At 37.4% G+C, this 12,605-nt stretch overlaps 3 protein-coding genes across 3 annotated transcripts; 1 reads left to right on the forward strand and 2 right to left on the reverse strand.

Annotated features, from left to right (window-relative positions):
- The first annotated feature begins 666 nt into the window (after positions 1–666).
- LOC117622698 (BTB/POZ domain-containing protein At4g08455-like) lies at positions 667–3,452 on the forward strand. The gene is made up of 2 exons (XM_034353495.1): positions 667–897; positions 2,728–3,452. Exons 1-2 carry the CDS (start codon positions 667–669, stop codon positions 3,256–3,258), a joined length of 762 nt encoding a protein of 253 aa, XP_034209386.1. The 3' UTR covers positions 3,259–3,452.
- Positions 3,453–3,712: 260 nt separating this feature from the next.
- LOC117615143 (probable methyltransferase PMT10) lies at positions 3,713–8,153 on the reverse strand. Its single transcript, XM_034344156.1, has 9 exons — positions 7,291–8,153; positions 6,466–6,615; positions 6,113–6,383; positions 5,878–5,988; positions 5,510–5,669; positions 4,668–4,925; positions 4,438–4,560; positions 4,269–4,346; positions 3,713–4,161 (listed from the first exon to the last, which is right to left on the reverse strand). The coding sequence occupies exons 1-9, from the start codon at positions 7,927–7,929 to the stop codon at positions 3,963–3,965; spliced, it is 1,989 nt and encodes a 662-aa protein (XP_034200047.1). The 5' UTR covers positions 7,930–8,153; the 3' UTR covers positions 3,713–3,962.
- A 3,837-nt stretch (positions 8,154–11,990) lies between these two features.
- On the reverse strand, positions 11,991–12,597 carry LOC117615622 (probable calcium-binding protein CML44). Its single transcript, XM_034344733.1, has one exon. The coding sequence runs from the start codon at positions 12,529–12,531 to the stop codon at positions 12,016–12,018; it is 516 nt and encodes a 171-aa protein (XP_034200624.1). The 5' UTR covers positions 12,532–12,597; the 3' UTR covers positions 11,991–12,015.
- Positions 12,598–12,605: the final 8 nt, after the last annotated feature.

Raw genomic sequence — 12,605 nt, forward strand, 5'->3', positions numbered from 1 at the left:
CCTTTGTGCCTTTGTCAACTACCACTACACAGCAGAGGTGGTATGCCTTGAACAGCAATTGGCCTGTGATTTCCTAGTAATGGCTGACAAATACTTGTGCCAGAAGCCCTTGGTGTCCAATCTCAACTGGGACTACAATTCACTTTCAACCTACACCTTGGTGCATCAGCATAACGCCAATCAGATCATCAACCTAGCCTTGACTTTGATCACAGACAACATGGACAAGTTTACTACCGGGGAGGAGTACGCTGGGCTGAAGGAGAAAGATCCACAACTCGTATTCAAAATCTATGAAGCATGTAAAACCATTTGTTTCCTCCGATGTGGGATAATTTGCTTTCAAACTTCCAACAATATATCCTTCCTTCCTTACAAGCTCCCAACAAAGGCGAGTAGTAAGGTTCTCCATTTCTGTAAATAGATAAACAAGTATTCTAATATCTGTCAAAATCTACTAACAAATAAAGGGCAACATTGTCCCTATTTATTTTTATACGAATGATATTGGAGCAAGCAAGGAACTTAAACATAGAAGAAGAAAAGAAAAGAAAAGTGGCGGACTACTTCCAGACGAAGGAAACTACGTACCATAAATTGATGAAATTACATTTGCCTTAAAACTTTTTTCTTGCTGTTATTTATCTTTGAGAACCCCAACCCAACATGAGGTGCATATCTTGCAATGGCAGATACGACGCCGGCACCTGCAAGAAGTGCCACGAGGACCTCAAGAACTGCCACGAGGACCTCAAGAAGTGCCACGAGGACCTGAAGGCCAAGGTCGCTTTTCTCTCGACGTCCCAGCCAGATTCCTTCTCCGACGTCATTCTGTTTGCCGCCGACGGCGGGTCTGCCCAGGCCGCTGTACCCGTTCGGGCCCATAAGGCCGTTTTGGTCAGTACACATTTCGCCAACTTTCTACTCCATCGCTGATTTTTGTTCAAACATTTTGATAGCTTTGCTTTAATTGTGTTTGTTTCACAATAAGGATGGGGTCTTCTTTAGATCCGTGCCCAAGAGGTTTGATTTAGGTGTTTTCTTCTTTTGATCTAGACTCACTAGTATTTATATCTCATTTTTTTATTGTCTTCATAATCCACCTACAACAAGAAAACATTCGTCAAGAGAATAATTGACCTTCATTTGACGTAAATACATACCAGACAACAATTACCTAAATATGCAGAATTTTACCTGAAAATGGGATATAAATACAAAAAACAACTTATCTATATATGTGACATTGCCTCTTATACTAAACACATCCAAATTTACTTACTAAAAATTTCATTACCTAACTAGTAGAAACCAAAAATCCAACCCATTTACCTAGATTGGAGAATAATAAATACTCGCACACGATTGTCTTTTATCACATCCACAACAGGTATCAAAATCACCATGCATGTATTACCTATATACCTAAGATCATACTCCAAAAACAATATCCAACCGCCCCAACTTGTAAACAAATAAAAACAACAACTTAGCCAAATTCTAAGAACAAACCAAACGAAAGACTCACCTTTGAACACACCAATGACAAGTTTAAGTCTTCACACCAAATAACAGCCTTCTACGTAGGTACTTAAATGACCCTGGAAATTCTTCACCACCATAAACAACCATGAACACTAATCCCTCTCTCAGGAAGTTCCAACATACTATGAATGAACGTGGGGATGAATTTTCTTTGCTTTGAGAACATGAATCGAGGGAAGAACAAAAAACAAAACAAAAAAAAAAAGATACCAACTTGAGATATGCTAAAATCAAGGACAAGATATAACCTTAAATGTGTCAATTATTAAGAAGTTCAACATAATAATTTTTACCTAAAAAATTAGTTTGTTTCCCATTTTATTCCCAGAGATAACATTAAATCATATAAGGGTTGATAAAATAAAAAGTTGTATAGGGTAAAAATAAAAGGCAGCCCTTTGACAAATCAACCATAAATAGTAGTTGACTTATCATCTCAGTATGGTTAGTTTGTTAGGTGAATTAATAACCAATGGGTTTATATTGAAATATTATAACACATGGGTTATTCCTAATAAATCTATTACTTTTTGGGTTTATATCTAATTTTTTTTTAATTTTTATATTTCTTTAAAAGGGGGGATCAAACTTGAGTACAAGGGATGGCACATTGTAACTTATCTGCAACTTTTTACTTTTACACCTCCATATTTGCAAGTCAAAATTTGACATGTAAAAAAACGTTTTAAACGGAAAAATGATTTATCAATAAATGTGATTTGTCATCTGGAGTATTTTATCTTTTATCTTTTTCATGAATTCAAGTATTCAAATATTTTAGTCAAATATATTCATTCCCAGACTCGCCGGCAAAGTTAAGCCAAATTTGACTTGAAATGGCTAAAGGGTTATTATAATTATTTGGCTCCCGTATAATGCTTTTGTTCTCCAACAATTGTCTTCGTTTTTTTTTTTTTTTTTTTTTTGGTGTTGTTGTTAATCTTCAATATTTAATTATCCTTTAAATTTAAAAAAAAAAAATTTAGGGACCTTTGAATTTAAAAAAGATTTGGCCATACAGAAATTGTACTCTTGGAATAATTTGGCTAGGTTCATTTTCTCTTCCCTGGTCAGCTACTAGTACTGTTCACAAAATTAATATGTTCCTGGGAAAATATTATTATTGCACACTTTGAATTCCTCTTAAATATTATGTACGTATTTTGACCCGCTCTGGATCAGGTGAGCCGTTCTCCGGTGTTCAATGCCATGCTTGAGAATGAGATGGAAGAAAGCCTGAGTGGCACCATCAAGATCCGCGATGTATCCTACCCCACCCTTCGTGCCTTCGTCAACTACCTCTACACAACTGAGGTGGTATGCCTTGACCAGCAATTGGCATGTGACCTCCTAGTAATGGCTGAAAAATACCAGGTGCACCATCTCAAAGATTTGTGCCAGAAGTTCTTGGTGGCCAACCTCAACTGGGAGAATTCTTTTTCGATCTACACCTTCGTGCACCAGCATAACGCCAAGAAGATCATCGACGCAGCCTTGACGTTGATCATAGACAACATGGACAAGCTTACTGCCCGGGAGGAGTATGCTGAGCTGAAGGAGAAGGATCCACAACTTGTATTTGAAATCTATGAAGCTTATCTCTCCAAACAGGTTAATAAAGCAGCAGCACAGAAGGGTTCTTCGGCTTCGTATCCTCCCAAATTTAATTGGGGAGGAATGTACATTGGAGATTATGAAGAGCCTCCGGAGTAAGACTGAATCAGCTTATCTCTCCCTAAACTGCATACGATGTGTGCAATTTTTCAGTTTTCGAAATCCCTGAAGCTTAGGCTGCAGCAGCGCAGAAGGGTTCTGCTTCTGCGGAGTTTAAGGTTAAAACTGCAGCAGTCGAGGTTCATTCCTCAGTTACTTGTGTATATCCACAGCCCATAAGATATCATCGGTTGCGTGAGGAATAAAGTGCAGTTCGATGTATTTCAAGTGATCTTTAGTGCCTTGTACGATGAAACCAAGCCATCATTTTCAATAACTACTTCTACGGCCTTCATCAAATCCGGTGGCCCAAATACCCTCTGCCATCCCCGCCACTGTTGCCATTGCCATAGGTTTTCAAAGAGGGAAATGATTATGGGTTTTGGTTAAGTCTATTGAATGAAGGCCATCAAGCCTGTGTTGTGCGCAAATTTTAGGAACAAAGGTTACAAAAACAACACTTTATAATATCATGGTATTAGTGTTAAGTTATGCACATTTAACCATCCTATTGCTGTGCATTTGGATATACTAAGAAAAAAAATATAAAAAATGAAAAAAAGGATTGCACTAGCTAGTCTTCAAATTACAGAGCATAAAACAAGTGCAATATGTTAGTTGCTGTTGTAGTGCCTTCTTTTCTATGGTGCGATTTCATACCCTTTTACAGAAAAATACATCGACAAGTTTGCACCCAAATCAGATCACAAACGCTTGTCACCAATCAAGATCTTCCAGCTTGCATGAGGTCCTTCTCCTGTGTCATGCAGCGCAGGCACCCATCCAACAGCACTTGCAAGTTCTTGAAGCTCAGCAATTACAGATACAGAGTCACGTATGTAAACACGTCCGCCAGGCCTCAGCATTCGATCCATTTCAAGCACGATGGTTGAGATATTACATCTGTGCACAACACAAACAGATCAGTAGGAAATCAATGTACTCTACATCACATTAAGTCTCACCTACAAATGGATAAAATAGGCTCAAACAACAGTGCAAATTTATACCTCTTTTGCTCAACAGAGAAGAGACCCGCTGCATGCAGTAAGTCGTATGTTCTCGGATAAGTGTCAAATGGCTCACACCTAAGGAAAATAAATTTGAGCATCATGACAAAGTCCAACAGATAACACAGATATGGTCAAAAACAGAAATCAGAAGGTGTCTTGCCCATACCAGTCATGCATAACTCCAATAAGTCCGCGGTCATATATAACTGGCAAAGTATTGAACCCTGAAACAGGAACAATGTTCATAACCCAACAATCCAACCCATAATCTTGCAATGCTGCTGCAAACCTGCCAAGATCAAAATGATTTCCATCTCTTTCTTTTGCGAGTTGAAATAAAATTGAAAATAGTTAAAGATTTATGGTTTGTGTAGAATGAATTATTTGAAGATATACCCTCCATATCCAGCCCTCATGTCCATTATGTTTCTAAAGTTTAATTCTCTCCAATGGTAAGCACCAATGTAACCAGCTAATATTTCATGCCAGTACTTTGCCTCTGCCCTGAAGATTTCCTTTCTAGATATGTACGCATCTAACTGTATGCTCTGGAGTCTATCTGGTGGATCTTGAAGACGTGCGGGCCATGTGCTAACATTAGCTCCATAACCATTCTCAGGTAATCGAGTGATGCAAGCCTTTAAACCAACATACCTGCAAAATAAAGGTATTACTTAGGGTTAAAGTGGTTATGATACTTTATTTCATACTCTGCATCTGGGTAGGCCTCGTTATCTTGTGGTGAGATATCAAATTTGGATAGAGTGTACCCAACAATGAGACTAGAAGAAGCATTATTACAATATTCTTGTTAAATTCTTCAGCCTTGTGCATGTGCGTGGAGGAGACCTCATATTCAAAGTGTTAGCTTCAGATGTAAAGCTCAATCAAGTTAGATAAATCATCATTTTTTGACATTTTTTTCCTCCAAAAGCTTTTTATACATGCCAAAAGCCTTTTGGTTCAAGCAAATTTAAATCAACTCTCTCTTAATGCCACAAGACACAAGGTTGCATTGCCCCTCAGGAAATATGCAAGATTATGGTCACCAAGTCAACAGGACAAGGGTCCAACAGAACAATATAGACAAACTATTGAAATGAAACCATAAAGTCAAAAGTTACAAAACTTATCAGATGGTATAGAAGACTGTTTTAAGAGTTTGACAATTAACACGGATTGATATTTGAAGAATGCTTCTAAACCAAGAAAATTTTAAACTTTGAAGTAGGACTTACCAAACATCGTCTGGATCATCATTTGAATCACATAATGGAGGCTGCTCTCCAGCATCGCGACTAAGATAACAGCTGTTGTTCAAAGGCTTCTGCCATATAGCAATATATCCTTCCTTCTTTACAAGCTCCCAACAAAGGCGAGTAGTCAGGTTCTCCATTTCTGTAAATGGATAAACAAGTATTAATTCAAGTGCTCCAACATCAAGAATATAACAATAATTTTTTGCTGTTGTTTGTCAAATATTGGAGAAGATGACACTAATGCTAATGTAAAAGAATGATACAGAAAATATCTGACCAGACTTTTCAAAGTGTAGAGAAAGATAAACGGGCTGTGAACCTACAATAAATATTGCATAATGAGCTACCTTTCCATTGTTCTTGTAGGGCTTCTTCATGTTTGTAAACGGGCTGTGCTGCCCAGACAAAGTATCCTCCTGCTCTTAGCAACCTGTCAGCCTCGAGAAGCAAAATTCCATCTTCATCACATAATCAAAAGAAAAAAAGGATTCTTAGAGTCAAAGAGATTTTGACAAGAAGTACCAAATGCATTACACATATGTAGGAATATGCCATAAAATGTCCAAGAGAGAAATGGATTACCATCACGGGTCCAATTAATTCTACATCTTGAACAATGGATCAAGTCAAAAGCCTGGCTTGGATACAACAAGCGGTGAGTAGCAAATACTGCCACCATTGCAGGCACACCACGCTCTAGTGCAAACTGGATCTGATTCTCATGAACATCTTTTGGTGCTATTGACATAGTGGTCACATTCCGTTGCATTAAAAAGGCACCAAAACTAGCAACTCCACAGCCAATATCTAAGGACACTCGGGTTTTGTAGCCAAATGCAATGTCAGGAACCATCTGCTCATTCCATGTAAGAGGCGGTAATCAATATCATGTAAAAACATGCAAATACTTTATGAGAATTGTGCAAGGGACAAACCTGTGAAATCTGATTCAAGTACTGGTCTGCTCCATGAATAAACTGTGTTCCACCTCCTGGAAAAATGAATTTATCTTTCTTTACCCTTATCCAATTCTGACCACCTTTATCGTCAACAAGTCGAGTGTGGGGTACATTACTGAACCACACCTGTTATCATATCTATTGTTAGCACAAAAGAACACTCATTCTTTCTCAAACCAGGTGACACGGTAATATGCTATACATTAAGAGCTACAGAAGGAAAGATCTTTTTTAGGAAGGAGTTTTCAGTAGTGACCCAGAAAACTGCTCTACAAAGGGATGTTACCAATTGTTACCAGTTTACGTAACATTGAAAGCAACTGCGGATATACAGCTTCAGAAAAGAGATTGTCATGAATGAAAAAAAACCAACAAAAAAAGAAAGAAATCAGAACTATTGGTTCATTACATTCTAAAAACAAGGGACCAACTTCTGCCAATCCTACAGCTTAAAGTTAAGAGAAGGAGAACAGCATATTGCCATCACCACTTTTCAAAGTCTTCCATCTAAATTTCAAAACCATTCCCAATGAAAATTCCGTCTCTATCCACATTTTTACAAGATGAGTGCAAGACTTGAACTCTACACTAACAATGACACCACTTCACTTGTCCCCTGTCCTGACATGCCTAAGCCAACTCTTTACCATTGAAATTTAATAGTTGATATCAATTGCTGAACTTTCACTTACATAACAAAATTCAATGTATCAGGAACAGCAACACTCAAACCAATTCAAATAAAGCAAACAACTTTACCAAAAACAGAAATCAAAGTTCACACATTTCAATCCAAATTACCTCGTCCCTGCTCTGAGGCCAGTGTATTCGTATCTGGTACCCTTTCGGCCTCGGCACCACGCAATTCAACCCCTTGCCTTGCCCAGGACAATGCCTCTCGTACTTTTCCCCTCTCTCACTCGAATTTAACTTCTCAATCTCCTCCACATTATCCAAACACGGTATATAATCAGTCATGCTTTCATCACACACCTTAAACTTATCAACCTTGACTCTAGCACCGCCGCCGCCTACGCCGCCACCGTCGTCCAATCTCTCCTCTCCTCCACTGACATTCCTCAAATCCTCGACCAGGCTCGGGTCAAACTCGCCGATCTCGAACTCCTCCGACATCGCGCCGTTCTCGTCCACTATCCCCATCCTCTCGACCTCCGGCGGTGGAGGCGGCGATGGCGGCGGAGGAGATGGAGCTGCCGGAGGCGGAGGAGGAGGCAACTCCGGCGAATAGGAGGCGAGAGATGGAGACGGCGCGGAAGTTGTTGTGGTGGTGGAGGAGGAGAAGAAGGTAAGGGAAGGATAGGTAGCAGAGTAGTGGTTGGCGAGTAGGAAGAGGGAGAGGGAGAGGAGGGTAATGGCCGTAATTTTGATGAAAGTCGGGGTCTTTAGAATGTCGGTGGCGGTGGCCGCGAGGGCCTTCATGATGGATGATTTAGATTTTCTCGGGAAAGTGACGGAGAGAAAATTAAAGAGCAAAGCAGAGTCGAGCGAGGCTGGCGGACGGTGGAGAAGTAAACGGAATTTCTATAAAATTACAAAATAATAATAATTAATTAAATGGAAAATGAAAGTGAGTTTGTGAGTAATTGCGATTCCAAGAGCTCCGCGTCCGCTAAGACGTAATAAAAACGTTGGGGTTTTTTTTTAAGAAATATCTTAAACTTAAATTAATGGTTCCATTTATGGAAACTTCGACAATGTACACACCCAGGTTGGGAAGTGTTAGGGTGCAGCTCACCAGCATTACGGTTGATACAATGTTAAAGTCATGCACTTGTCTCTCTCCTTGGACTATATGACTATACTTTTCCTTTTTGGTCTTTGCTGGTTTTTTTTATTTTTTTATTTATTGGTGGTCGGGTTTAAGGTTAAGTTCCCTTTCCTTTTGTACTTTGTATTAACTCATTTTGTCTTGGTTTGCAAATTGCATTCATTCCCATTTACGTGAAAAACTCATATTGGGTAATTATCTTAATCATTGATTAGACTAATGTCATGTTTCTCAAAACTTTTTTGTAGTTTATTAGCAACAAAAAGAGAAGTTAATCATTTGAGATACTTAAATTTAATTATGTTCGACTAATATTTCTTTTAGCGTATTCATATGATTTAAAAATTAAACTAAGTATGGACGATTTCGAGTTGAGCCAAGTGAATTGCATATCTATGGTTAGAACAGCACTCAAGAAATCATGATATATAGCTTTTTCAGCTAATGAGTGTCGTGATCAGATTGTTTGCTTGTCAGCACTCAAATCTTCAGCTAATTATGTAACCCAAAAAAAAAAAAAAAAAAACTTCAGCTAATTAGTGATAAAAATTTGCTTGCCAGTTGGGTTGGGATTGGGAAGAACGCAATGAGTTGACCTTATGAGTGCCATGAGTTGGTGGCTATGGCCCAGCTAAATAGAGTAAAGCAGAACACAACAAAGGTTTGCATCAAAGCCAATATTTTGGCCCAGTCTGATAAACCCAATGTCAAAAATTGCCGATATGATTATAATTTATAACTTCAATGGCAGAGTACTTATCTCATACGCACGACGAATTTGCTTTTTTTTTCTTTGCCATAATAGTTTTTTTTTTAAACACACAAATGTAGAGGCGGAGCTTGATGAAAGGCTCAAGACTCTAGCCTAGTACAAATTTTTTTATATGAAATTAACTTGGACTTCTGAAATTATCATTCAATCCAATTCAAAATCTAATTAAAATTGGGTTGTATTGATTTATTTGGTCTGTTTGGTTGATTTAGAATTGATTTTGAACTCTCCTAGCAGCTGGGATTATTTTTGCTCACCACTTTAATTCAAGGTGTATGCTTATTACTCTTTTCAACATTTGACACGTGTTCATAAACATAACCATAATTACATAAATCAAAGCAAAAAAGTTAACTATGGTTATGTTTATGAACAAGTGTCAAATATTAAAAAGAGTGATGAATATACACTTTAAGTTGAAATGGTAAACAAAAATATTTTCCTAACCTCAGATCTTGTGTAGCTATTTCAAGATCCATCCCAATTGCCAGTAACGAAAGTACATTGCATTTTCTATAGCTTGATTGCCGCTAACTTTTCGTGATTGGAAACATTTGGTTGACTTGTATACAATCCTCTTATGATCTTCCTTTTTGACATGTCCAAGTCTCCGTACGAAACAAGAAAAGGTGTATCCCAGTAATGGGATTGCCTTCAAAGAGTAATGAGAGCCAACCCTTTTCTGATTTCTATGGGCTTCATAATTAAACTATGATTATGGCTGAGTTGGTATCTGTACTAGCCTAGCCATGTAATAACCATGTTGCACTTTTTAAAAGGTTTTGGGACTTTTGAGTTTGAGCAAAGGGAAATTAAAGAACAAACGTGAAACACAACTAGATTATACAATATGTTATTAGTGAGTTTGGATTCACCTTAATCATGTTTTAAGTCGATCCGTCATCTAATCTAAATGTGATCATAAGTGGCGCTCAACCCATTTAATCAATGTAGCATTTTAACGCATATGTAATTTACTAAATGTTAAAACGATCATGACATGTTTAAAAACAATATTATTGTTATTTATTTTAACATTTTAGGTTATCAAGCACCTAAATCGATCATACGTTTGCTAATTAGGTAAACTAGGCTACAAACATTCTCGTATATATGAAGCAAAATCTTTCATATCAATGTCTGTATATAATTATGTGTCTTATCTCTTATGATGAGAGAGATAGACAAACAATTATTTACAACTTGTAAAATATCTAATAGTTGATAAGTAATTGTTGAACCCAAACATCATATGATTTTTGTCGTGCTATTTGGTTAATAATACTTTTTCTAACGTTGTTTTGTAGTTAGGTCCTCAACATGTTATTGGACCATAGATGAGCAGTTCAACTTTGGTTCAAGTCAAGTGGGAACTTCGTAGTAACCACAAAAGGTCAAACCGTACAAGTCTTACCATGTAGAGTCAATGGGACCAAAATGGTACCACCCTATAACCGACTTATTGGTGGTTGTTAAAAACACTGGTTTAATCGATTAATTAAGATTATAAAATTTTACGTCAACCCAAAGACCTTTGAAATAGCTTTTGAAGACATCTGAAAGCTGAGATTGATAGGTAGAATTGTCAAAGTAAGTGCTTCCCCTATATAATTAAGCTGAACTTTCCTAGAAAATCTTGCCTTTGGACTATGGAATTCTAGCCTTAGATTTTTTATATGCTCCATCCTAGTACTTGTCACATTTACTACATTTTGGGGTGGAAAAAGTGAGACATAAGAGGTCAATAAAAATTAAAAGATTCTATTAATTTGTTTCTTATATATGTAATGTATATGCTTAAAAATTTATTATGTAAGCTTAACACATTGAAACAAATCTCATGCATGCTATATATCAAACTTTTATTCAAAGTCATTATGTATGGCGAAGAAAAACGTTATATAAAACAATCGTTCATGCATACTTATGTGTGAGTAAGTCAGTCGTTGTTAATATGTGCCAGTAGATTTGACAAGGCATTAGTCATAAACATTCAGTTGCGTGCATGATGATTGCAAGAAACGCAGGTACATGTGTATTGTCAAATATGTCGATCGAGAGGGAAACCCTCAAGGAAGTTCATTCCAATTTAGAATAATATGCAATGCAAACTTTGGATTTGGATTTTTCCGGAAGTAGCTCAAATTTTCCATGTGATTAAAAAATATATAATGATGTATTGTAACCCAAACCACTCCATGCCCCAAAAATAAAATAAAGGACAGCTAAAATGGAACAAATAAATAAAACATAAGTAGGTAATTCGGTTCCATCATGGTGCACGCACGTACAAATTAAGACTGCTAAACAACAATATTAACGATAATATTATTGTATCTCCATGCAATTGTTGCAATGCTAGGAGCCTATAGCAAGGACCATATCACGTATATATACGATTGAAATTTTAAAAATCTACACCACATACATTCATGTTCAGAATAACGTGATTCCTACATTATTCAATTATGAGAAATTAAATTAATATGTTTATGTATGGTATGTCTATTGTAATACCTAATTAGCGGATTCCAAACCTCTTCATTTTTGGGTATTTTCACAACATCTAAAGTGTCCAAAGTTAATGTAGACAATCTACAAACATTGAATTACTTACTTCAGATATTGTGAAATGCACAAAAATGCGTATGTTGTAAGTATTCTTTCTCAGAACAAGTGCAAAAATCTGTCTCCCCCTTACACATATCCTACCCGAGGAAATTCTCGCGATAGATAAATATTTACGTTGTTAAGACTATAAATCTAGACCACACACTTAATCAAGAATCAGTCTGATTGATGGTTCAAACCTCCGGTTGGATAATATAAACCGATATAAATAATATCTGTTACCTTTCGTATCCAGGACACTAACATTTATCATTACACAAAAATATATTCTGCAGAAAAGTATTGAAGTTGCAAATGCTTGCATGCAAATTTGAAATAATTGTGCACTAATTAATTAAGAGATGGTATTTTGAAACATCATGTTTTTGAATTCCTGAAAATCAAGCAGGCCATCCAAGTTGGTGTCGTACACGTGAATCATGGTCCTGCAGTCACGGCTGCTATTCTCCTCCAAAACTCCTAATCTCCTCAGCACGCTTCCCAGCTCCTCACAGGAAATGAAGCCATCGCCATTCAAATCAAACACATTGAATGCCTTCACAAGGTCACTCTCGTCTTCATCAGGGACAACCTCCTCATGAATGTTACCGTCTTCATGGCGATCGTCGTCACTCTTGTAATTTTGCTGCATGGATATGGACTTGTAGAAGAACAAGAATTCATTGAAGTCGAGGCTCGGTTTCCCCACCGAGGACTCGAGCTCGTTCAGGCTGAACTGCACGCCAATCCTCTCGAGGAGCCAGCTGAGCTCCTCGAGACTCAATTGCCCGTCCCCATTCCTGTCGAGCATCTCAAAAATTCGAAGCAAGTCGTTGGTGCTTAGAGGACACATGTAGACCACTGTTGTCATTCCAAAAGAAGAGTTGTAGAATGAAGGAACAAATAAATGAAAGAATGAGTGAATGTTGTATGAAAATAGTAGCT

This window comes from Prunus dulcis, chromosome 1 (assembly GCF_902201215.1).
Source record: "Prunus dulcis chromosome 1, ALMONDv2, whole genome shotgun sequence".
NCBI lineage: Eukaryota > Viridiplantae > Streptophyta > Magnoliopsida > Rosales > Rosaceae > Prunus > Prunus dulcis.